General features: G+C 53.8%; 2 protein-coding genes across 3 annotated transcripts; both read left to right on the forward strand.

The window, feature by feature from the left end:
- The first annotated feature begins 3,848 nt into the window (after positions 1 to 3,848).
- Positions 3,849 to 10,342, forward strand: Mapk11 (mitogen-activated protein kinase 11). 2 transcript variants are annotated; one of them, XM_059247068.1, is made up of 11 exons: positions 3,849 to 3,964; positions 6,864 to 7,226; positions 7,319 to 7,430; positions 7,529 to 7,558; positions 7,652 to 7,699; positions 7,781 to 7,895; positions 8,243 to 8,314; positions 8,507 to 8,586; positions 9,240 to 9,318; positions 9,393 to 9,566; positions 9,942 to 10,342. In XM_059247068.1, the coding sequence occupies exons 1-11, from the start codon at positions 3,849 to 3,851 to the stop codon at positions 10,019 to 10,021; spliced, it is 1,269 nt and encodes a 422-aa protein (XP_059103051.1). In that variant the 3' UTR covers positions 10,022 to 10,342. The 2 variants fall into 2 exon arrangements, with proteins under 2 accessions (XP_059103051.1, XP_059103052.1); XM_059247069.1 differs by lacking the exon at positions 7,529 to 7,558.
- A 2,713-nt stretch (positions 10,343 to 13,055) lies between these two features.
- Positions 13,056 to 23,104, forward strand: Mapk12 (mitogen-activated protein kinase 12). The gene is made up of 12 exons (XM_059247032.1): positions 13,056 to 13,358; positions 13,449 to 13,578; positions 16,520 to 16,578; positions 18,394 to 18,505; positions 18,626 to 18,655; positions 18,933 to 18,980; positions 19,417 to 19,531; positions 20,438 to 20,509; positions 20,609 to 20,688; positions 20,760 to 20,838; positions 20,919 to 21,092; positions 22,466 to 23,104. The coding sequence occupies exons 1-12, from the start codon at positions 13,234 to 13,236 to the stop codon at positions 22,543 to 22,545; spliced, it is 1,104 nt and encodes a 367-aa protein (XP_059103015.1). The 5' UTR covers positions 13,056 to 13,233; the 3' UTR covers positions 22,546 to 23,104.
- The last annotated feature ends 479 nt before the right edge of the window (positions 23,105 to 23,583 follow it).

Below are 23,583 nucleotides of genomic sequence, written 5' to 3' on the forward strand. Positions count from 1 at the left end.
ACCAACAGTCAATATCCCCCCTGAAGTGATGCATCTACTGTGATTTCAATACAAGACTGGCCAGGGAATCTGAACTAAGTATCACTAAGTCAGCAGGGGTGAAGGGGTCATGTTTTGGAATGCAGAGCTGGGATAAAAGAACTGGGAACCTTGAGGCTTGGCTTCCAGAGTGGACCCCTAAAGACCATCTTCTCACTGGACAGAAGCATACACACTGCTAAGCTTGGGGGTGGTCGGCAGTCCCAGCAGGTTCCAGGTGGGGTGTCCATCCTTATTCCTCACATTCCTTCAAGAGTAGACAAGTGTGTGCAGAGATTCGGGGGCTTGTCCTGGGGAACCAGCAAAGGGTAAAAACTTGGCCTCTGTGTTGGAGTGCTTAGGGATGGATAGGCGCATGAGACCAACCTTGAGTTGAAGCAGCATCACCAACAAACCCAGGGATGATCTCTAGCTTTCCTCTATGACCACTTTCTTTCCATTGTACTAGAGACAGGAGGAGAAGGGGCTGTGGTAGGCAACCTGTAGTACCTCCCCCTAAATCAGTTCCTTCTTCCAGATTTATCTTTCACAAAGTGCATTCTGACCACTCTCGGAATCTGTGGGATCTGAGTGGGCAAGCTAACCACTGGGGAACTGTCTAGTTGAAAAGGGGGCTTGAACATAGCGGGCAATAGAAGATGGGGTTGATATTTAGGGGTGGCACTAAATCATAGCAGAGGATGGAGACAGAGTCCTGGACTTTTTATGTTGCAGCTCCCAACACACCTGCCCTCTATTACAATGCCACCTTGTGCCTGCTTCAGGGCTATCCTTCAAGGGGACCTCTAGCACTCACTACCAACTTAAACTTAGGTGGCCACTCCCTGTAGTGTTTGATCCTACAGTCCTCAGAAGGCACCTGGGACCCGTGGGTGGGCACAACAGGTGGAAAGAGGAGTCCAGAACAGTTTGCTGAGGACCAGAATCACCACTGTGTGAGAGCTAAGTCTGGCTAGGTCTAAGCCCTGGCTAACAGTTGTCAGCTCTGACCACCTGGACTTGGGGGTGGTGGAAGCAGTCAGGAAAATTGGTCTGAGGCCCTCCTGGGTATGTGGCTACTATTGTCCTAAGCCTTCATCCTGCCCCCTTTCCCACTTTCCAGTTGAGCCAAATTGGGCATCCTTGGGAATGTGGAGGAGACAAGGCAGGTTACCCTGGTAACTGCCTGGCCCTGCCCTGCTGCTGTACAGACAAAGGCCACTACCCTCCTGGCCACTGTGTAGGCAAGGTTCCCAACCCCCCACCATCACCCTGGCTCAGTTCCCCCCCCCCCTCCTCTGCCTTTAGCTGAAGCTCCATTAGCTTTGCACAAAACCTCAGCCCACCCCCGGGAAAGGTGCTCTCTGAGCTTTATTGTCCTGAGCAGTGGGGGCTGGGGCCACCCTCAGGTTCTCTGGCTAGGCTCCAGGATTGAGAACGGCTCCCAGAGGGGAAGCTGCTGCCAAGGATGGCCTGGGGCTTAGGCAAAGTCTTGTGAGGGGCTAGAGACTGAGGCTTGGAGCTATTTCCTTGGCCACTTTGTATGCCCCACTCTATCTCAGGATTCACGGTAGATACTTCTAGTGCCTGGTACTTCACTGGCTTAGTTTAGTTTAGCTGACGATTTGTTTTGTTTTATTTTGTTGTGTTTCTTCACACGGTTTCTCTGTGTAGTCCTGGCTGGATCTCACTCTGTAAATCAGGCTGGCCTCAAACTCACAGGGATCCACCTGCCTCTGCTTCCCGAGTGCTGGAATTAAAGGCATTCGCCGCCGCCACTGCCCAGCTTAGCTGACAATTTTTAATTTATATTTTACATTATATTACTATTTGTTTTACTTTATTTATTTTAGTTTTCGAGACAGGGTTTCGCTGTGTTGCCCTAGCTGTTCTGGAACTTGCTCTGCAGTCCAGGCTGGGCTTGCATTCACAAAGACCCACTTGCCTCTCTCTCCCGAGTGCTAGGGTTAAAGATGTGTGCCACCATACCTGGTTTTTCTTTCTTTCTCTTTCTGCCTTGAGACAGGGTCTCGCTCTGTAGTTCAGGTTGCTTTGAATTCACTATGTAGCCCAGAAAGGCCTTGAACTTGCTGTGGTCCTCCATATTTAGCTTCCTGAGCATTTGAATTACAGATGGAAGCTACCACACTAGGTCCATGTTCACTTTCACTTTCTTTATTGGGGGACAAGGTTGTTTGTGTGTGTGTGTGTGTGTGTGTGTGTGTGTGTGTGTGTGTGACAGGGTCTCTATTATATAGCTCTGGCTGTTCTGGAACTCACAAATGTAGATCAAGCTGGCCTTGAACTCCCAGAGATCCACCTGCCTCTGCCTCCTGAGTGCTAGGATCAAAGGTGTGCACCGTGACGCCTGACTCCATGTTCACTTTTAAGTGTGAATTAAAGTAGGGCCGAGAGCAGTGGTTTCCAACCTTCCTAATGCTGTGACCCTTTCGTAGAGTTCCTCAGGCTGGAGAGATGGTCAGAGGTTTGAAGCACTGGCTGTTCTTCCAGAGGTCCTGAGTTCAAGTCCCAGCAACCACATGGTGGTGGCTCACAGCCATCTGCAATGAGATTTTGTGCCCTTTTCTGGCCTGCAGAGATACATGCAGGCAGAACACTGTATACATAATAAATAAATCTTTAAAAAAAGAGTTCCTCATGTTACAGTGACCCCCCAACACATAAAATTATTTTCGTTGCTACTTCATAGCTGTAATTTTGCTACTGTTATGAATCATAATATAAATATCTGTGTTTTTTGATGGTCGGGGTGGAGACTCACAGGTTGAGAACCGCTGTCTTAGAGTGACACATACCGGTGAGACCATACTGCACATGAGAGTATCCATCCACCTCGAAAACACCAGGAAAACGGGAGCTTTCTATACTTGGTGACAAACTGAACTGCGCCTGCCTGGGTGGCAGACCTGCTGGGCCACCTCGTGCTAGTGGCCTGAGAAAGTTAGGGCTGGGTGCGTTTCGAGGATGTCAGTGAGGTGGGTGCTTCATACGAAGGGAAAATACCCAATACCAAAAAGGATTCATTTGGGGACCAAACCTTGTGGCCCCAACCATGGTGCTGCTGCTGTCCCTGGTCCTGACTGGCCGCCGAGAGCTCACCTCTTCCAGGAGCTCCTCCTAGACCTAGGTTAGGGCAAGATGCAGGGTAGATAACGTCCCCTGAAGGCTCTGTCACCAAGGTAAGTCTACTGGAAGGTGAACCACTAATGCCAAAGGGAAGCGTCCTCCTCGCCCAGACCACAACGCGCCTCCCACGGTGGGGCCCTGGGTTAGCGCCGTGGCGCTCCTTTTCACCCAGAGCCTTTAGTTTTTACATGGCTAGTGTTTTTTGTTCTGCAAGCATCCTCACCATGTGCTCTAGCTCGCTTTTTAACAATTTCCCCTCATTTCTGAGGACGGAATCAGAGCTGGGACCCGGGGAAAGGCAGGGGCAGCGCGCGCGGCATGCAGAAGGCGAAGGTGGGAAATACAAGCAAGAGGTCTGCTCGTCATCCCCACGAGAGAGAAGACGGCTTTCTCCTTTGTCGCCGTCTCCCAGGGGCAGGAAGCTGCACGTCTGTCTCCGGGAACACTCCCCCCCATCCCTTTTCCACCCCCCTCCCGCTTCCCCGCCCCCGGTCGGTCGCCAGGCTGGGGAAATCCGCCCGGCCTCGGCCCCGCCCCGCCGCCCCGCCCTGCTGCGCCGCAGCCCCCCACCCCCCACCCCGCTTTGCTCAGCGGTGCTCACGCCTGCTGGGCGTGGGGCGCGGGCCGGGTGCTGCGCGGGGCTCCGGGGCTCCGGGGCGCTCGCTCCAGCTGCCGCTGCGGATATGTCGGGTCCGCGCGCGGGATTCTACCGGCAGGAGCTGAACAAAACAGTATGGGAGGTGCCGCAGCGGCTGCAGGGCCTACGCCCGGTGGGCTCCGGCGCCTACGGCTCGGTCTGGTAGGGGCCGGCAAGGATCTGGTGGGAGCTGGGCGGGAAAGTGTGCGCGACCCTCCAGCGCGACGTGGGGTTCCCGGCGTGGGGAGGGGCCTCGCCCTGCCTCCGCCCCCGGCCGGCACGCTTCTGAAGAATGAATGGGGGGGAGGGGGACACGGAGGAAACTTTTCCTACTAGATTACACTCGTTGGTAGGGAGGGGGTCCTCTAACGTCCCCCCCATCTCTGATCCCTAGTTTCTCCCAGTAAGGCCGAATCCCGCGGCGTCACAGCTGGCGGGAGAGCAAGTCTCTGGGGCTGCTAAATGGAGCAGCCATCCGGGTTATTTGGGGCAGAGTCTAAATAGCTGGAGGGTCTAACATGCCCCCAGACCTGAGTGTTTGAAAAGGGGGCTCCCAGCGCTGTGGGGAGACCTCTCCTCTTCGGAAGCCATCAAACTCTTCGTGGATCCTACTACCCCTCCTCCAGTGTCCTAGGAGTCTCAGACAGAGGCTTGAGCAGAATCAGACATCTACCCTCCTGTCTACACCCTACCCCAGTCTACCCAACAAAGGATCTCAGGATATAGCCCCGCAGCTAGGGCTTGAGGATCAAGGGTTAGAGTCTTGATCCGGGCAGAGTACAGGTTGGCTGAAGCCAGCTAGCTCCCAGGCACCCGGGATTGGAGAATGGGTGCAGATAGTCCGTGTTGACAGGCTGGTCAAGGGTGTGGACACGGATATGTGCCCCACACCCCAGCACTGGGAATGGGGGCTGAGGCTCAAATCTTGGATCTTATGCTGTCATTCGCCTGTGTCAAAGCTCTGACGGCAGGGCTGCTGATGAAATCTTACAGATTCTGTAATAGAGAGGAAACCAGTCCTGCTTTACAGGGCCCATAGTGAGCTTGGTCATGGGATGGCACCGCACGTCTGTAGTCTATAATCCTAGTACTATGAGATGGATAAGCTTGTTCTGATGACACTTGTTCCTTATCTCCTTTTTGTTTCTCTTAGGGTGTACCCCCCTCCACAGTGATAGAGACAGGATCTCCCCCCCCCCCCCAATACCCAAGGAGCAGGACAGAGGAAAAGATAAGACAGGCTGTGTCTGGGATGCTCATGGGCTCAGCAAGTAGAAGAGGAGGATGTTACACAAAATCCCATTTAAAAACAAATAATGCGCCGGGCGGTGGTGGCGCACGCCTTTAATCCCAGCACTCGGGAGGCAGAGCCAGGCGGATCTCTGTGAGTTCGAGGCCAGCCTGGGCTACCAAGTGAGTCCCAGGAAAGGCGCAAAGCTACACAGAGAAACCCTGTCTCGAAAAACCAAAAAAAAAAAACAAAACAAAAAAAAACAAATAATGCAGTAATAAATTAGAGGGAGGGAGGGAGGGGAGGGGGAGAGGGAGGAGGGTGGGAGTGGGGTGAGGAGGAAGGGGGGCAGACATCTTGCAGAGGGCTTGGATATGGACTCAGATGGAATTGTCTGGGGGCTGACCATCTAGGAGTTACTGGGGGCAGCCAACTTTCCCAAGTGAGGCCTGGGTGGGTCTCCACTGGTCTGTGATGCTGCGTTTGTTCAGTTGCTCTACTGAGGTTGGTGATAGGATGCCAACTCCTGGTAACTTGTACAGATGCAATGGAACAGGGGGATCTGCGGCTCTAGTGGCCACTCCCACCACACCTCACCCCAGGAGTTATTTCGATGTTCCGTTTATCATAGGGAACCAGCTTCCCTCCACGACTCTCTAGTCTCATGAGCATCCCAGATCCACCATGTCCTATCCTTGCCTTCTCTCGCCTGGTGGGAATGGGTGGTATCCTGTCTCCATTCACTGCAGGGAAGGGTGCACCCCGAGATGAAGAGACTGTAGCCAGCTAGGCTCCTTCAGTGGGTTCATAGCTGCTCCAGTCTTGAGGGCAGTGGGACCAGAATGTGGGGAAAAGCCCTATGACCACAGCTCATGATCATGCTGGTCTAGGTCCCACCAATACAGAAGAGGGCGTGTTCTCATTTGCTCATTTGAGGCCTTCCAGTGAAGGACAGAAGGGTGAAGAGGAGCTGGGTGGTGGTGGTAGCACATGCCTTTAATCCCAGCACTCAGGAGGCAGAGGCAGACGGATCTCTGTAAGGTTGAGGCCAGCCTGGTCTACAGAGTGAGTTCCTGGACAGCCAGGACTACACAGAGAAACCCTGTCTCAAAAAACCAAAAAGGAAGGAAGGAAGAAAGAAGGGTAGAGGTGGAGGGTCCTCCAGTCTCCAGGTAGTGGGCCAGAGAGCACCCAACCCACCCGGGATGAACATTTCCTACCATCCACTTGTTCAGTTATATGTTGTGTGTAGGGGTTTTCTTTGCTTTTTTATAAGACAGTGTTTCACCAGCTAGCCTTGAACTCATTTCAGATCTTTTGCTTCAGCCTCCCCAAGAGCTGGGATTACAGGCTTGAACCACCACGTCCAGCTTCAATTACAAATTAGGATGCAATAAACACCTCTTCCTTCCTCAATCTAACGTGCGGAGGCGTGGGGGTGGGGTGTTCACGGCTTTGTAGGTAAGCCTCCCTTGCTCACGGCAAGGAAGGAGGAGGGCTGCTTGCTGAGGGAGTGTCCGTGGACATGTTCTTAGCGTGTTTTCCATGCAGCGGTCTCGTTGTGAGTAGAGTCTTAGGTTTGGGCTAGAATCACGAGAGAAGAAAAGATTTAAAAAAAACAAAAAAACAAAAACCAACTCTGCCGGAGAACGCTCAGTCTACTCAAGGGGGTCTCCTAAGGGAGGTCCAAGAAGGGCGGCGTGGAGACAGCAGGCAGGGACCGGCCTCCTAGGTCTTGGAACCAGCAGCGGAGGCTTGCTCTCCTGCACTCCGGCGCAGGGTGGACTCAGGCCAGGCGCTCGCGCATCGCCTCACTCGCCCACCTTGCAGCTCGGCCTACGACGCGCGTCTGCGCCAGAAGGTGGCTGTGAAGAAGCTGTCTCGCCCTTTCCAATCCCTGATCCACGCGAGGAGGACCTACCGCGAGCTGCGCCTCCTCAAACACCTGAAGCACGAGAACGTGAGAGGGCGGGCCAGTGGTGTGGGGATTGAACAACCGACACTGCCTGGTGGGGGCGGGAGCGAACCGGGAGGGGAGGGGCCTTTAGGGGACACGCCCCCATATGGGCGGGGCTCAAACCAGCGGGGCGTTGCCTACAGCTGTGCTGTGGTCCTGCCTCGGTTCCCTGCCCAGGTCATAGGGCTTCTGGACGTCTTCACGCCGGCCACATCCATCGAGGATTTCAGCGAAGTGTGAGCGGCCTGGGCAGGCTTGGCGGTGGCCTTGGGAGCTTAGTCGGGGAGGGGGTAGCGAGACACAGTCCTAACTCCTGACCCTGTTGCAGGTACCTGGTGACCACCCTGATGGGCGCTGACCTGAATAACATCGTCAAGTGCCAGGCACTGAGCGATGAGCATGTTCAGTTCCTTGTCTACCAGCTGCTGCGTGGGCTGAAGGTGGGGCGCGTGGGCTCTGGGGTTCGTTCCCTCGACCGCGTTGGGTTGGGGCAGAACGGGACGGAGCCTGGGCTCACCCGGTCTGCCCTCCCCTGCAGTATATCCACTCGGCAGGCATCATCCACCGGGTAGGTGCAGCTGTGGGCGAGGGTGAGGGTCAGTCACTCTGCCCGGGCTCACGGCCGCCGCACTCACGCCCGCCCACCCCACCCACCCTGCAGGACCTGAAGCCCAGCAATGTGGCGGTGAATGAGGACTGCGAGCTTAGGGTAAGGGGTGGGGTGGGGTGTGCGAACGGTGGGGAGCGCACAGAGAGATAGGGGTCTTACATAACGCCTGTGGTCCTCCAGATCCTGGACTTCGGGCTAGCGCGCCAGGCTGATGAGGAGATGACTGGATACGTGGCCACACGTTGGTACCGGGCGCCAGAGATCATGCTGAACTGGATGCACTACAACCAGACAGGTGCTGTCGACCCTCCACGGTGGCCCTGTCCTAGAAGGGTGGGCAGGCAGTGCTCACACCAATGTGTAGGGAAGGTGACAAATTGGGCATAGGAAGAAGGGCTGAAAGGGAGAAGAGCATGCTTTGGAGCTCTGAGTGAGGGGCAAGAGAAATTGGTGGGACCAGCTTTAGAAAGGCTTCTGACTTGGTGGGTGTCCTCATACCTCTTCTCAGGGTAGGGGACAGAACTCCACTGGTCTCTTTGGTTCTGGATATGACTGAGGGTCATTGAGCAGGCTTCTCCCCAGCTCCACAGGAAGAATTTGGGGGTAGCAGACTGAAAGAGTCTCCTTATTCTCCCCCAACAGTGGACATCTGGTCTGTGGGATGCATCATGGCTGAGCTTCTCCAAGGAAAGGCCCTCTTTCCGGGCAACGACTGTATCCTTGGGGAGCAGGGTCAAGCTGGGGTCCCATCCTACAGGGTAGGTAGGGGTGGTCACCAGCCCTTTTCCGAAGTCTTCCCTCTTATGCCATGTCACGTGGGGCTCCTTGTCCTGAGCCACAGCTCCCCAGTGTACCAGGGGCTGGGGCTGGAAAGACTGGCCACCAGGTGTTTCCTGAGCTAGGTAGACATCGACCAGCTGAAGAGAATCATGGAGGTGGTGGGCACACCCAGCCCTGAGGTTCTGGCAAAGATATCCTCGGAGCATGTAAGTTAGTGGCCATCCGTCCATCTGTTTGTTCTTCTGCTGACCAAGCACCCAGTCATGTTGGGGAGGGGGTGGTATGCAGATAAATGGGCATCCTGTGGGGGACATGGACAGAGCAGGACAGAGCTTGTACTAGAAACCCAACCCTTCAGGGAGAAGCAGGTGAGCCAGGAGGACATCTCCAGGTAGGGGCAAGAGTGGAGCACAAACCCATCAGTACTGACAGGAACTCCTCCAGCTGTAGACAGTAGAGGCAGGTGAGAGCAGAGGAAGCTTTGAATATTTGGCTTCTGCAGACATCACCAGAAGCCACGTGGAGGTCTGGAGTCCCCAGACTTTTTTGTTTTGTTTTGGGAGTCAAGGCTTCCCTGTGTAGCCCTGGCTGTCCTGGAACTTGCTCTGTAGACCAAGCTGGCCTTGAACTCAGGGATCCACCTGCCTCTGCCTCCTGAGTGCTGGGATTAAAGGTGTGTGTCACCACCACCCAGCTAGGGAGCCCCCAGACTTCGAGAGCAAGACTCTGGCTTGCTGGGGCACCTGCCAGGCAGATTGGAATGAATGCATCAGGGCCATCTCCTGAAGCCTTCTGCCCAGTTTGGAGTCATGGGAATGGAGGATAATTAGTCCTTCAAGCCCTTCTTATGTGTCCCCAGGCCCGGACATACATCCAGTCTCTGCCCCCCATGCCCCAGAAGGACCTCAGCAGTGTCTTCCATGGAGCCAACCCTCTGGGTGAGGACTGGTACTGGGTATGGGTTGGGCTTCAGATCCAGGACCGGATGTGGTGTTAACCCTCATTCCTGTAGCTGTAGACCTCCTTGGAAGGATGCTGGTGCTAGACAGTGACCAGAGGGTCAGTGCAGCTGAAGCCTTGGCCCATGCCTACTTCAGCCAGTACCATGATCCTGACGATGAGCCAGAGGCTGAACCCTATGATGAAAGTGTTGAGGCCAAGGAGCGCACACTGGAGGAGTGGAAGGGTGAGCACAGGGCAAGGGGGCACGGGAGAGGGAGCAGTGCCCAAGAAGTCTGTGGGCTGCATTTTCTCACAACAAGACTTTACATGTTTCATGCAAGAAACTCCCTAGAACTTGCCCCCAAGTGGCCTGGGAGGGGAAACCACATGAATGTCTGTACTCCAGAGTGAGACATGAAAGGGGTGTGTGTGTGTGTGTGTGTGTGTGTGTGTGTGTGTCAGAAACTTGGAGGACAATGTGGGGCAGGCTCTGTTTCTCAGCTTAGGCAGTGGTAGATGTGGGCTGGGAAGCAGATACCATGCATGCAGATGAGGAACCGGGTTGTGTGTGTGGGGGGGAACAGCACAATCTCACCCCCCTTTTTTTTCATTCCCCCAGAGCTTACTTACCAGGAAGTCCTTAGCTTCAAGCCCCTGGAGCCATCGCAGCTGCCTGGCACCCATGAGATTGAGCAGTGAGGCCTGAGGGGAGGCCTGGGCCTGCCCCCTTTCCTCAGCTTTCCAGTTTTCCTCAAGAGGTGCCTCTCAGGCAGCCCTGACACGTAACCTGGGACCCTTTGCCTTGAGAAAACTCTACACATCTAACACACATGAATGCACGAATGTGTACATATGCCTGCCATTATGTGCTGGAGTCCAGGCAGTAGTGTTTCTGGGCCTACCTTGGTCCACCCAGGTTCTCCTTGGGACCTCTGTGGGGGATCTGAATGTGTCCCTGTCTGGAATCTCTTCTGCTCTGAAGACTCTGGATTGGGAGAAAGGCAAATGGGCCATGCCCCCCCCCCCCCGAAGACTCTGAGGGGGTGGGAGTCACAGTGGTTGGAGCAGCTCAACCTGGAAGTGAGTGGCTGAAAGCTGAGGCAGGGCCAGTGCCCACCACCCAACTGAGTGGAGTTTCCTCTGGGGGTGGCAAGGCAGAGACCATCACCAGGTGTCTAATCAGAAAAGCCAGCTGCAGCTTTGTGTTTACCTGTGATATGTGGACAAATGGGCATGAGTGTATGTTCCTGGTGTACACATCAGAGCATATGCAGGCAGGTGCTGGTGTGTATGAATCTGTGAGCATCCAAAGGTCAGCAGCCATTTCTGGTAGGGCACCTAAGATGGAGACACTCTTGCCTGCCCTTTCCCAAGTTCCTGTTACCTAATGGGTCTTGAGACCCAGTTGTGAATTAGATAGACTAAGGCTCGGAGAGGTGCCAAGATCCATTCGTTTGAGCCAAAACCAGGACTTTTCTGCTAGGGTGTAGGAGCTGCTGCAGGATCCTGGGGCACAAGGACACAATGCCTGCTGGGAAGCCGATGAAGGAGGGGGTCTAATCTCAAGGATGCTAGGTGGACAGCACCCATGAATATGAACTTGGACAGTCTTGCTCCTGGACCTTGATTCAAAGCTGACAAACGTCTGTCCACATTCTACCTCCACCTACCCTTGTACCTCTGCAGCTGGTCTGGGGTGCTGTGGTCTGTGAGGCATCCTTCATCTCCCCTTTCCCCAGAGAGGAGCTGACCAAGTAACTTTGGAGGTAGGGTGCTGTTGGAAGGCGGGCTGGCGGTGTGGCTCCTCCCCGAAGAGGTGATGAACTTCTGCTATCAGGGATCAGGGGGCTCTGGATGTCAAGTGCCTGCACTTAGTGTGCACAATAAAGGGGTTTCCCTGTTGCTCTTGTTGGTGTGGAAGGCTCCAGACCCTATCGCTTCTACCGCTCCTGCTGCCTGGAGGGGTGGGTGGACCCCTGGCTTGGTCCTCTTCCAGCCAGCCCCACAGACTTTGCACCCCTGGATCGCCGAGTGAGAGCAGTGGTCATTTCTGGTGCCATCACAGCTCCTTGGAGGGGTCAAGAACCTGGGAGACTAGTGCAGGATAAGACCCACAGGTTAAAGGGGGGAAATGGTGTGATAGCCATCCCACATTGGTCTCTGCTGTTTTATGTACATTGGGATTCAGTGGACAGGCTTGGCTCCCTTTTACTCAGTGATGAAGCTGGCTCTGGGGTGGGGTGATGGGGTGGGATTGTCTCTGGAGTAAAGGCCAGTTCTTCCTCAGGGATTGGACAGGATACGGGAAATAGCTTTCCTTTCCTTCCTGGCTAAGGCAAAAAGGCTACCTTAGCTCAGGATACAGCCAGCTTATGTATCATGCCCCATGTGCTGAATCTTGGACCTCCAGAGGCCTTAGTCTGGCAGCTGGTCCTAGGGGAGACCTAGTGTTGGGGGACTGGCCGCAGGAGTAGAGCCCAATATATGGCCCTCGTTCCAAAGTCTGGTCTGGCTTAGTCCCCCCTAGAATAAGGAGGGGAACTGGGGAGATTTTTGGAGGGGATGGGTGGGTGGCCAGAAGCCTCCCAGGGCATATAGGGCACAGGATACAGGCAGATGTGGTCTGAGTGGCCCAGAGCTCCCTCTGCTCACTCTTGTCTGCTTGTGAATGTGCCACATCAGCAGCAGCAGCAGCCCAGGTGTAAAGCTGCTCTGGCTGGCCTTGAGCTGCTGATTCATGGCAGCAGGCAGGCAGGCAGGCATGGAGGGAGGGGAAGAGAGTTCTGGGGGATCTTGTTACTACTCATCCACCCAGTGGGATCCTGGAATGGACTTTGGTCACTAGGCTGTGGGAAGGTTGGTGGCTGTACCCTCCAGGACGCATCTGGTTCAGGTCTGGGCCAGACCCCAGAGAGAAAGCTCACATGAAGGCATTACATAGGATCTCCTTTTTTTTTTTTTTTTTTTTTTTTTCCTGGGGGCACACACCTTTAGCTCATTCCGGGCTTTGAAGGTCAAGATGGATAGCAGGTGGGATAGATAGAGGGCCAGTCCTATTCAGTGCTTGAAGGAGGCACTCCACATACCAGGTGGGGGCCAGGGCGGGGAACAGAGGGGCAAAGGGGCCCTAGAAGGGCCTATATGACCAACTCCTCGGGTTCCTAGATTGGGAAGCTGAGAGCTAGTGGCCACAATGGGGTTGAGGATGCAACCTGAGATGTCTGGGAGACAACAAAATACCTCTTCTATCCATAGAGAAGGAGATGAATGGATCAGCCCCAGGGGCGGGGCATCCTTGGGAAAGAAGAGTTGAGCCGGGGAACAGGAAAACAATTGGGATGGGATGGGATTGGTAAATGGGCAGGTAAACCTGACCTGGGGCTGGAGTAGAAGTTGGTGAGCTCAAGTTGCCTAGAATGGGCTCGGAGTTCTGGAAGGACAGGAAAGGTTGCAATCCAGAGAAGCACCTGCTAAGACCCCCAGGGCCGAGAAGTCTAATAAGGATAGAGTCCGGCCAAGGCGTTTCAGCGCCACCTCCCGCCCCAGGTCCCGTGTGAGCTATGGGGCAGCTTCCTGCCCCCCCTCTTCCCAAGCCTTCCGCCCAACCCCGGAGGCCTCCTCGGGTTTCCGCAGGGGCCGGAGGGCAGACGGGGGTGTCACGTGTTCAGGGCTCGGGGGCCGGGTTGGTCAGTGGGCCGGGAGGGACCACTTTGCCGGCCGGAGACAAGGATCGGGTGAGAGTTGGCGGTTACAGGGAGTTCAGGGTGACGACCCCAAGAGAAGAGGCCGTAAGGGACAGCCCCAGAGGCGGGCGGGTGGCGCGGAGCCCGCCTGCCACGCAGTGACCTGGGGAGAGCGGGCGGAGCCCCTGATCCCGGGTCCGGTCCTGGGGCGCGGTGCTCCGGCCGGGGATGAGCTCCCCGCCACCCGCCCGCAAGGGCTTTTACCGCCAGGAGGTGACCAAAACGGCCTGGGAGGTCCGCGTCGTGTACCAGGACCTGCAGCCCGTGGGCTCTGGTGCCTATGGTGCAGTGTGGTGAGCGTTCGCCGGGCGGGGCGGCAGGCAGGGCAGGCGGCTGCTGGCGATAACCGGGCGGGTTCTCTAGCCAAGCTGTCCGCCCCGCAGCTCTGCAGTAGACAGCCGCACTGGTAACAAGGTGGCAATCAAGAAATTGTACCGGCCCTTCCAGTCCGAGCTGTTTGCCAAGCGCGCCTACAGAGAACTGCGGCTCCTCAAACACATGCGCCACGAGAACGTGAGTCCAACGCCGGTCCCAGATGCGGACACTGTGCACCGGCCACCTCTCATCCTGCCCTCCCCTGCAAATCCTGCCCACCGCCCCAGCTTCCCGGGGCCTGGGTACCTCCTACCCAGTTAAGCCTCCCGCTTGAGTAAGCTAACAGCAGCTTCCAGGTGGGAAGTGGAGGCAGATCCCAGACCCCTTTCTGGGTGACGGTACAAGTTCAGCCCTGGCTTCAGTGGCTTGCTTGGTTTCACCTTCGGTCCACCTCTATTTTCTCAGCCCAGGCAGTGGTCAGGGTATGTTCTAGGCCTCAGGGCTCCTCAGGGCTCACTCCAGACCCTGTCTCCACTCAGGTTGGTGGGGCATCTCTTCCCCACCCTAGGTCTTCTTTTGCCCACCTCCTGAGTCTTCTATTCCAGGCAGGCAGGTCGCTAGGATTATGCACCCTGGCTCTATCATCCCAAAGCCTCCAGTCTCTGTGGATACGGGATTTAAGGAGCGAAGCATTACTGCCACCATTGTTGGTGTGCATTTCTCCCGTCAGGGAAAGCATCTCAGTCCTACCTGCCCATGGCAGGATAATGCACATGACCACCCCTTCTCTCAGAATCCTTCTCTCAACCAGGGGGCTTTGTCTTCATATGGTTCTTCCTGAGGCTGTAAGTTCGATTCCTGCTCCCACTTCCCACCTGGGCAGTTGCGCTAATCCTGACATGTTTTAACCTCCAGGACCATCAGAGTCAATAGCCCCATGGAACAATGAACTCCCTCTAGCTAACAGCAAACTGACCCCATAACTGACCCCCCCCCCCCATGGCTTCATCACTGCCACTCTTGGCTGACCTGGTGGATTTTTTAAAAAGATTTATTTATTTATTTATTTATTTATTTAATGTATATGGGGCTCTATTTACATGTACAACTTTATGCCAGAAGAGGGCATTAGATCCCACTATAGATGGTTATGTGGTTGCTGGGAATTGAACTCAGGACTTCTGGAAAAACAGCCAGTGCTCTTAACTGCTGAGCCATCTCTCTAGCCCCGACCTGGTGGATCTTTCTTTCTTTTCTTCGTGAAGCCTGCTTAAGATGGACGCCAGCTCCGCTTTGTCTGCTTCCCCACTTCCCCAAAGGCCTGTAAACAGTAAAAACAAACAAGCCAAACAGTAAAAGGCTTTGTTCTCATGGGTGTGGGCGCCCCCATCCTCAGAGCCCCCAACTCCCACCTACCCACCTACCTATCCTGTACTCTTCTCCAGCCAAGGATTGTGGGCCTCTTCATTCACTCCCCACTTCTGAGCGAGTCTGTGGGTCAACCCTGCCTTGCCAAGGGTCTTACACCAAGCTGCTGTCCTGCCCTCACCTGGGAGGGCCAGCTTTCAGGATGCCTCAGCCCCTTCTGGGAGGTTGCCATGGTAGCTTACCTTCTCATGTGGAAACTGAGGTTTGGACAGGCTGTATGCTCCTCTCACCAGAGACCCAGCCCTAAACCCTTTCGCCTTCTCCTCAAGCTTTGGTCCTTGGCTCTGGGTCACATTCTGTACCACAAAGTGCAGAAGTCAGTTCCTTTGATGGACTTACCTTGACCTCTAGGACACTATCCCCTATCTATTCTGCAGAGTGTGGTAAGCCCTCAGGTCACATCTGTGGTTTATCTGTCCCCCAACTTTGGCCATGACTAAAGTGGTCACTCATCTGCCCTTTACCTCCTGTCTACTCTTGCCTCATTCTCTCTGTCCTTTTGTTAAAACTTGGAGTACATTCATCATTATATCTGTTTTTTTTTTTTCTTAACTTTTTCTTTTTTTGAGACAGAGTTTCTTTGTGTAACAGCTCTGGCTGTCTTAGAACTTGCTTTGTAGACCAGGCTGGCCTCAAACCCACAGAGATCCACCTGCCTCTGCCTCCCGAATGCTGAGATTAAAGGCGTGTGTGTGCCATCACCGCCAGCCCTCAGCATTATATTTTTGTTTAAATCCTTCTACAGCCCCCCTCTAAAAAAAAAAAAAAAAAAAAAAAAAAGAAAAAAAAGAAAGAAAGAAAGAGAGAGCCGGGTGGTGATGGCGCATGGCTTTAATCCCAGCACTCGGGAGGCAGAGCCAGGAGGATCTCTGTGAGTTCGAGGCCAGCCTGGTCTACAGCGTGAGATCCAGGACAGGCATCAAAGCTACATAGAGAAACCTTGTCTCGAAAAAATAAAAAACAAAAAACAAACAACAACAACAACAACAAAAATCCTTCCACAGCAGCTCTATGGATTTAAGTCAAATCTTCTTCCTCTGTCCTCTCCTTGGTTCCTCTTTGGCCTGGGCTTCAGCCACTTGGATTCCTTCTCTGTTCCTTACTCTGGAGGTGTTTACACTCCTGCTTTGGCCATCAGGCACCCCGCCTCTCTTCGCTTATTTACTCATCGTATGAGTATGAGCCCCCTTCAGGAGGCCTCCCTTGATCCCAGAGCTCCTGTCCCCCAACCAAGTACTAGGAAACTGATGTCACATTGCCCATCTGTTGTCCAACTCCCTCAACCAGAAGCTGTGTTTAAATGGGTGCTTCCCTTTGGTCTTGACAGCCAGGGCATGGCCCCAGGGAGGACCTGCCAGGTATTCATTCCTCCCAAGGGACTGTCCCCACTTTGGTCTTGGGTCTGCTTCATTGGGGAGAAAAAAAAAAAAAAAAGGTGGGAGGGAAGACTAAGGGGCGGGATTGCTCAGAAGCCTGGAGTCAACCCAGACTTGAGACTGCCCCTCCCCCCAGAGTATCCCGGCTGTCAGCATCCAAAAATAGCCTGTGTCTGTGGGCACATGGACCAGGGTGGGGGCTGAGCTGACAGTGGGCACAGTGGAGGAGATGAGGATAGTTACAGGAGGGTTTTCTGCCTGGGGTACAGTGTCACCCTGGGCGTGCACTGAATCCTTGCATGTGTTCTCTATCCTGTCTGGTCCTTGTTTCCCAGGTGATTGGGCTACTGGATGTATTCACGCCTGATGAGACGCTGGATGACTTCACAGACTTGTAAGTGCTGGCCTGGGCTGGCTCAGTGGGTGGGAGGAACCTGGGTGGCTTCAGGGTGCCAGCTTAAAGGTTCTGGGTCCGGTTGGGGGCCTTCTCCCATAGCCCAGGTGAGGGATAGGGTGCACACTGCCCACTCACTCTTCTTACCAGAGCCCATTCATTACACACTCCTACGTGCTCCTGGGAGCTATGAAGCCTAGCATGCCCTGGTAGAGCCATGTCTCTTTCTTCTTCCAAGCTTTGGTACTTGGACCCTCACATGGCCTCAAGTTTTAACCTTGGATCTGATGTTTGTGTTCAAGACCCTGGCACCCAGCATGTGGCCCCCAAATCTGAACTGTCGCTGCCTTTTGCTGGCAGATAGGGCCTGTCCTGCACTATGGTTGGTCATCCCTGGACTCATACTGTTATCAACCAGAGGCCTGGGAAGAGCTGGAGTGGGTGGGTAGCAGGCATACTCTTGGTTGCTGACTGGCATAGGTCAAGATATACTATGGCCCCCTGGGGTGGGTGATAATGCCATTCTCCTTTGTCTTCCCTTCACCCACCTGAACATCCAACCTTGCAGCTCCAACCCCTGCCCCAGATTCCTGGTTACCCTGTGTGTGGCAGGAGGGACCTGGGCAGCTTTTGGGTACTGGCTTCAGGTTCTAAATGGGTTTGAGAACTTCTTTCCGTGGGCCAAGTGAAGGCTGAGATGCCTACCTACTGCCCTCTCGCTCCTCACATTCCCATGTACTATAGGTACCCTGGATACTGACAAGCCCTCATAGAACCAAACTTTCTCTTCTTTCTAAGCCCAGCACTTGGGCCCTCACAGTGTCTGAGGTATCAGTACAACGGAATGATCTGAGGTGCCAGTTCCAGGTGCAGCCCTAGCTGCTCACCTGGCATATGATGCCCGTTCGTCAGGAATTTTAAAACCCTGAGGTAGAGTGTGGTGGCTGGCACACACTTGTAATCTCAGCATTTGGGAGATAGAGGTAGGAGGATCAGCAGTTGGAGGCCATTTGGGGCTGCATGAGACCCTGTCTCAAACAAAACAAAACAGCAAACAAACAAAAACAAAACAAAACAAAACAAAACAAAACAAACAAGGGCTGGAGAGATGGCTCAGTGCTTAAGAGCACTGACTGTTCTTCCAGAGGACCTGGGTTTGAGTCCCAGCACCTACATGGTAGCTCACAACTGTCTGTAACTCCAGTCCCAGAACAGTTGATACCCTCTTTTGGCTTCCGTGAGCACTGAACACACATGACGCACAGATATACATGGAGACAAAACATCCATACATGTAAAAAATAAAATGAAAACAAAACAAGCCCGAGTATGGTGGTGCGGCCTTTAATTCCAGCACTTAAGAGGCAGGGACAGGGGCAAGGGCAGAGGCAGATCTCTCTGTGAGTTTGAGGCCATCCTGGTCTGCACAGTAAGTTCCAGGCCAGACAGGGCTACAAAGTGAGACCTTTCCTCAAAAATAAACACCGCCTCCCCAACCCAAACAAAACAACCCTGACATAAAGTCCATTCCCCGCCTGCCATTTTGGAAAGAGGGGATATGGGCACGCACTGAGATGGTGTAATAGCCAAGGATAGGTATGGACAGATGGTAGAGTGGAGCCTAGCAGGGCATGATGGGAGTAGAAACACCATAGGATGATAGGACCCTGAAGCTAGTGAGGACGGGTGCTACAGAGTAATACTTTAGGGGCCCCTGCTGGGATGCGGTCTTGCAAGGTATGAACTAGGCCCAGTGGGTATTAGCTTAAGTCTAGGGGCTAGCCTTGTTCCACTGGCTGCATCCCTTGCCTCCAGTTACCTGGTGATGCCGTTCATGGGCACTGATCTGGGCAAGCTCATGAAGCATGAGACTCTGAGTGAAGACAGAATCCAGTTTCTTGTGTACCAGATGCTGAAGGGGCTGAAGGTAAGCTTGGCTGAGGTGGCCCCAGGGAGGTGGGCAGAGCTTCCTGGTTGGGCAGGGTAGGGCTCTGTGGCTTGGAGTGCTCCCTGAGCTGATGGCTAATGAACTCCCTCTTTCCCACAGTATATCCATGCTGCCGGTGTCATCCACAGAGTGAGTCCTGGTGGGGCCGGGAGATTACCTATCTGGCCCTCCCCAGCTCTGTAAACAGAAGTGGTCAACCCCAGCTTCCATTGCTTACCCATAAAAAGGCAAACTAGAAGTATGGTGGAGGATGTATATAATCAATCCCCAGTTGAAAGCCTGCCCTGGGAACCCCAGCCCCTCTGCCCTTCCTCAAAAGGGCCAGGCCTGTTTTAGAGGCCCTAGGAATTGCTGCCTGGGCCTTGCTGTGGCAGGTGGGTCACAGTGGTCACCTTTCTTCCCCCAGGACTTGAAGCCTGGCAACCTGGCTGTGAATGAGGATTGTGAGCTGAAGGTATCACTGGGTGGCGAAGGTGACCAAGACGGGGGTGGGGACCCCTTCTATCCCTCTACTGGTCCGTTTGGCTTTTGGCCCAGAAAAAGAGGCAGACCTCAGACAATCTGAGACTGAGCAGCTAATGGTTCCTGGGGCCAGATACCTGCTTTAGGTAAAGAGTGGGTGAACATTCCTAGTCACCCAGGGCAAGAGTTTGGAGGCCCCTGAAGGTGATCAGGGGATGGGAAAATAGAGGAAAATCCTTAGCACTTTCTCCCGAGGTGGGTAGAGCCGGATGAACTGACCTCAGGGAAAAGTCTGGGAGGTGGGGGACCAAGACCAAAGGGGGGCAAAAGCTCCAGTGTGGAGACTTCAAGCCCAGCTTCTTTGAGCCTTCTAGACTACATTTGGCTTGTCCTCAGTGCCTTAGTTCCACCTCCCCGATCTTCTTTAGATCCTAGACTTTGGCCTAGCCAGACAGGCAGACAGTGAGATGACGGGTTACGTGGTGACCCGGTGGTACCGGGCACCAGAGGTCATCTTGAATTGGATGCGCTACACACAGACAGGTAAGAGGCTATCTATCCAAAGATTCCAGTGCACACCACCCACGGTTACCCATTCATTTTTATTTTTCAATTATTTTTGTAGTGTGGGGATGGAACCCAGAGTCTTATTTATGCTAGGCAAGTGCTCTATCATTGAGATATACCTCAGCTCAGCCCTTCTTTATTATTATTTTATACTTTTTTTTTTTGAGACATGGTCTCACTATATAGCTCTGGCTATTCTCAGAGCTCACAATGTAGACCAGACTGGTCTTGAACCCACAGAGATCCACCTGCTTCTGCCTCTCAAGTGCTGGAATTAAAGGCCTGTGTCGGGGTTGGGGATTTAGTTCAGTGGTAGAGCACTGCCTAGCAAGCGCAAGGTCCTGGGTTCGGTCCTCAGCCCTGAAATGAAATAAATAAATAAAAAAAGGCCTGTGTCACCATGTCCAGCCCCTTCTTCATTTTTAAGAATTTTACTTATTTTATGTATATAAGTACTTATCTGCATGTATATCTATACAATCACATGTGTACTTGGTGCATGCACGGGCCAGAAGATGGCACTGGATCCTCTAGAACTGGAGCACAGACAGTTGTGAGCTGCCATGCGGTTGCTGGAAACCAAACCAAGGTCCTCTGGAAGAGCAGCCAGTGCTCTTAGCTGATGAGCCATCTCTCCAGCCCCCTTCCTCATTTCTTGCTAGGGAGCCTTTTGTAGGCACTACCTCTGGGAGGCTAATGAGCTGGGGTGGGACGCTGCTACCCTCTGTGATGACTGCTTGTGCTCTGTGCCTCTATGTACACCCCTCCTGGCCATGTACACTTGGCTCCCATATGTGGTCTCTTGCATGTCCCCTTCTCTTGGCTCTCATGAACATGAATGTCATCCTTGTCTATGGGGCACTGATGGGACTTCCATCTCAGTGGACATTTGGTCTGTTGGCTGCATTATGGCAGAGATGATTACGGGAAAGATTCTGTTCAAAGGCAATGACCGTATCCTTCTATGTAGAGCATCATGGGCCTTCAGTCAAGGTGTGGGTGCTGGGTGGGGCCACCTTCTGCCCTTGCCCTGTGTTCCTGACCTTGGTACAGACCTGGACCAGCTGAAGGAGATCATGAAGGTGACAGGGACACCTCCTCCTGAGTTTGTACAGAAGCTACAGAGTGCTGAGGTCAGTGGGGAGCTGGGTGGTGGGCTGGGCTTGGGTTTGGGAGCTGGCTTATCAGTCTTCTCCCCCCATAGGCCAAGAACTACATGGAGGGCCTCCCTGAGCTGGAAAAGAAGGATTTTGCCTCTGTCCTGACCAATGCAAGCCCTCAAGGTAGGGCTGGGTGGGGTGAAGGTCTCAGGCTGCTGGGTATGTCCTATTCTGTGGCTTGGCGTGATTTGCTCTCCCCACAGCTGTGAACCTTCTGGAAAAGATGCTGGTGCTGGATGCAGAACAGCGGGTGACGGCAGCTGAGGCACTGGCCCATCCATACTTTGAGTCCCTGCAGGACACTGAGGATGAGCCCAAGGCCCAGAAATACGATGACTCCTTTGATGATGTAGACCGCACCCTTGAGGAATGGAAGCGTGAGTGTGGGTTCCACGTAGTGTCTGGCTTTGGACTCTGTGTGCCCTATATGGACGAGCCTCTGGCCCCTGGGTTGCAGATGAGATAAAAGGTTGGGGGCGTTTAAAGGGCATTGTGGGGCAGTACAACTTGGCCAGGTTGACTTCTGGCTAGAGGAGAAGGCAGTGGCAAAGAGTGTCCCTTGCAGGAGCTCCTTCAAAGGCTGGCACAAGATGGGTCCCAAGAACTGTGGAGCATCTGTGTGCTCAGGACAGCAGTACCTTTGGCCTCTACTGATTCCCTGGCCTCTCCCCCACCCATGTTGCCCAGCATCCTCATGTCTAGACCACACTGGAGTCCTCTCTACCACCACTTATCCTTATGGCTTCCTTCTCATACCTTTTGAATTTATCCTTACCCCTTTTCAGGACCGCTCCTGAAACATCTACATCTTTCTTATGTTCTGGCCATGGCGGGCAGTCTATTCCCATGCAGCTTAGCCTTTCTCCCTACATCTCCAGCCCCAGATCCATCCATGGTTACTGTGTTGAATCTCCAGATTCCGGACAGACTGTCCTCTTACATTGAGGACCCTTACTATACCTTTGAGAACTGGCCCTGGGATGCCCACTGTCCCCTGATCTGGAACTAGCCTCTGGTGTCTGCTCCAGATTGGCATGTCTAGCCTGGGGAGTAGGGAGGTCCTAGGACATGTCCACCGGGACATGCTATCCCTTGTCCTGCCTGCCATGTTCTCGTACCCTGACATGGGAAGGCTGGATGGGATGAGGTTCTCAAATCATGTCCTGCCAGGTTCTCTTGCACTCCCAGAAGGCATCCTTCCCTTCTGTGTTGTGCTTAGGAGTCTGATTCTGTGTGATGAAACCCTTCTGCAGCTCAACAAAGTAACTCCCTTAACCACGGGCCACAGGATCTGATCTGTGGTCTCCACCTACACACTGTGGCGGGGTTCTTTTGCTTTTGCCATAGACCACAGCGGACACACAGCTGAGTCCACAGACAGGAACACGAGCTTGCTGGCTTTCTTTTTTTGAACACAAGCTAGCTCTCATCATCTGTTTTCTTGGAAATGCAAATTTACAGCAGTTTTCACCCAAAGTTTTTTTTTGGTTTTTCCGAGACAGGGTTTCTCTGTATAACAGCCCCTGCCTGTCCTAGAACTCTCTCTGCAGACCAAGCTGGCCTCACAGACATACACCTGCCTCTGCCTCCTGAATGCTGGATTGAAGGCATGCGCCACCCCTGCCCAGCCCACACTAAGTGTTTTTAAGTGGATTGGCCCATTTAGGATTAAAGGCCCGTGGGGTGCTGGTTTCTCCCCTTAGGTGAAAGCGGACTAACGGTGTCATCTGCTTCTCCTTGCTTTCCAAAGGTGTTACTTACAAGGAAGTGCTCAGCTTCAAGCCTCCCAGGCAGCTAGGAGCCAGAGTCCCAAAGGAAACAGCTCTATGAAGACCTCTGGGTAGTTTGGGGGTATCCTAAGGAGCCCGGCTGGGAACTTCACAGGCACCTTGGCTCCTCTTCCCTGGAACAGGAATCCTGGTTAGCACTCTGACAGTGCCTGGGGCTTGTATCCCAAGTCACCCACCCGGAGAGACTGAGTAGACCCTCGAATCATGGACCCTCTATCTCCAAACCTGCTCCTCTGCTTTTGGGGTACCCCAGATGACCCTGGCAGAACATCTAAGCTTTCTGTCCAAGACCCTTACCCAACATGGAACGAGCCTTTGAATTCTGGAGTTGTACTCCCTTCACCGGTGTGTATGAAAAGGCCTCAGATCCGGCAGAGTCCGGGAGACTAGTGCTAATCCTTGATCTCTGCTGGCTCTGGACAGTGCCAAGGCCAGCTCCTGAGAAGGAAGGAGATAGAGATTTGGGGGGCACTGACTCAGGGACATCATCTCTCCTCTGATGGGGGTGGACTCTCTTACACCCTCAGCCTGGAATGTAAACCAGCCATTTGGTGTGCTTAAGTGGCTGAGAGCAAATAAACCCTTTTGTAGATCTCCCATTCTGGCTGTGTGTCCCAGTGCCTGAGCTCCGATCATTTTTCTCTGAGCTGCTAGTCTGTACACCAAAAAAGAGGTAGCCTGAGCTCCCTGCACCCCAGCTAGTAGAGGTGCCACGCCCTGACTCCTCCCAGGCCAAAGTGCTGGTGCCACATAGTCCTGCCCAGTGGTCCTCAAGCCACCACATTAGGGCTTGGCCCCTTCTTCGCTGATTGGATTCTTTTTTTTTTTTTTTTTTTTTTTTTTGGTTTTTCGAGACAGGGTTTCTCTGTGTAGCTTTGCGCCTTTCCTGGAACTCACTTGGTAGCCCAGGCTGGCCTCGAACTCACAGAGATCCGCCTGGCTCTGCCTCCCGAGTGCTGGGATTAAAGGCATGCGCCGCCACCACCTGGCGCTGATTGGATTCTAAGGCTTAGGGTCTGAGCAGGGTGTCTGTGGAGCCTGATGCAGGGCAGGTAATGGGGAAGAGGATGTTTGGACC

Source organism: Peromyscus eremicus, chromosome 20 (genome assembly GCF_949786415.1).
Source record: "Peromyscus eremicus chromosome 20, PerEre_H2_v1, whole genome shotgun sequence".
Classification (NCBI taxonomy): Eukaryota; Metazoa; Chordata; class Mammalia; order Rodentia; family Cricetidae; genus Peromyscus; species Peromyscus eremicus.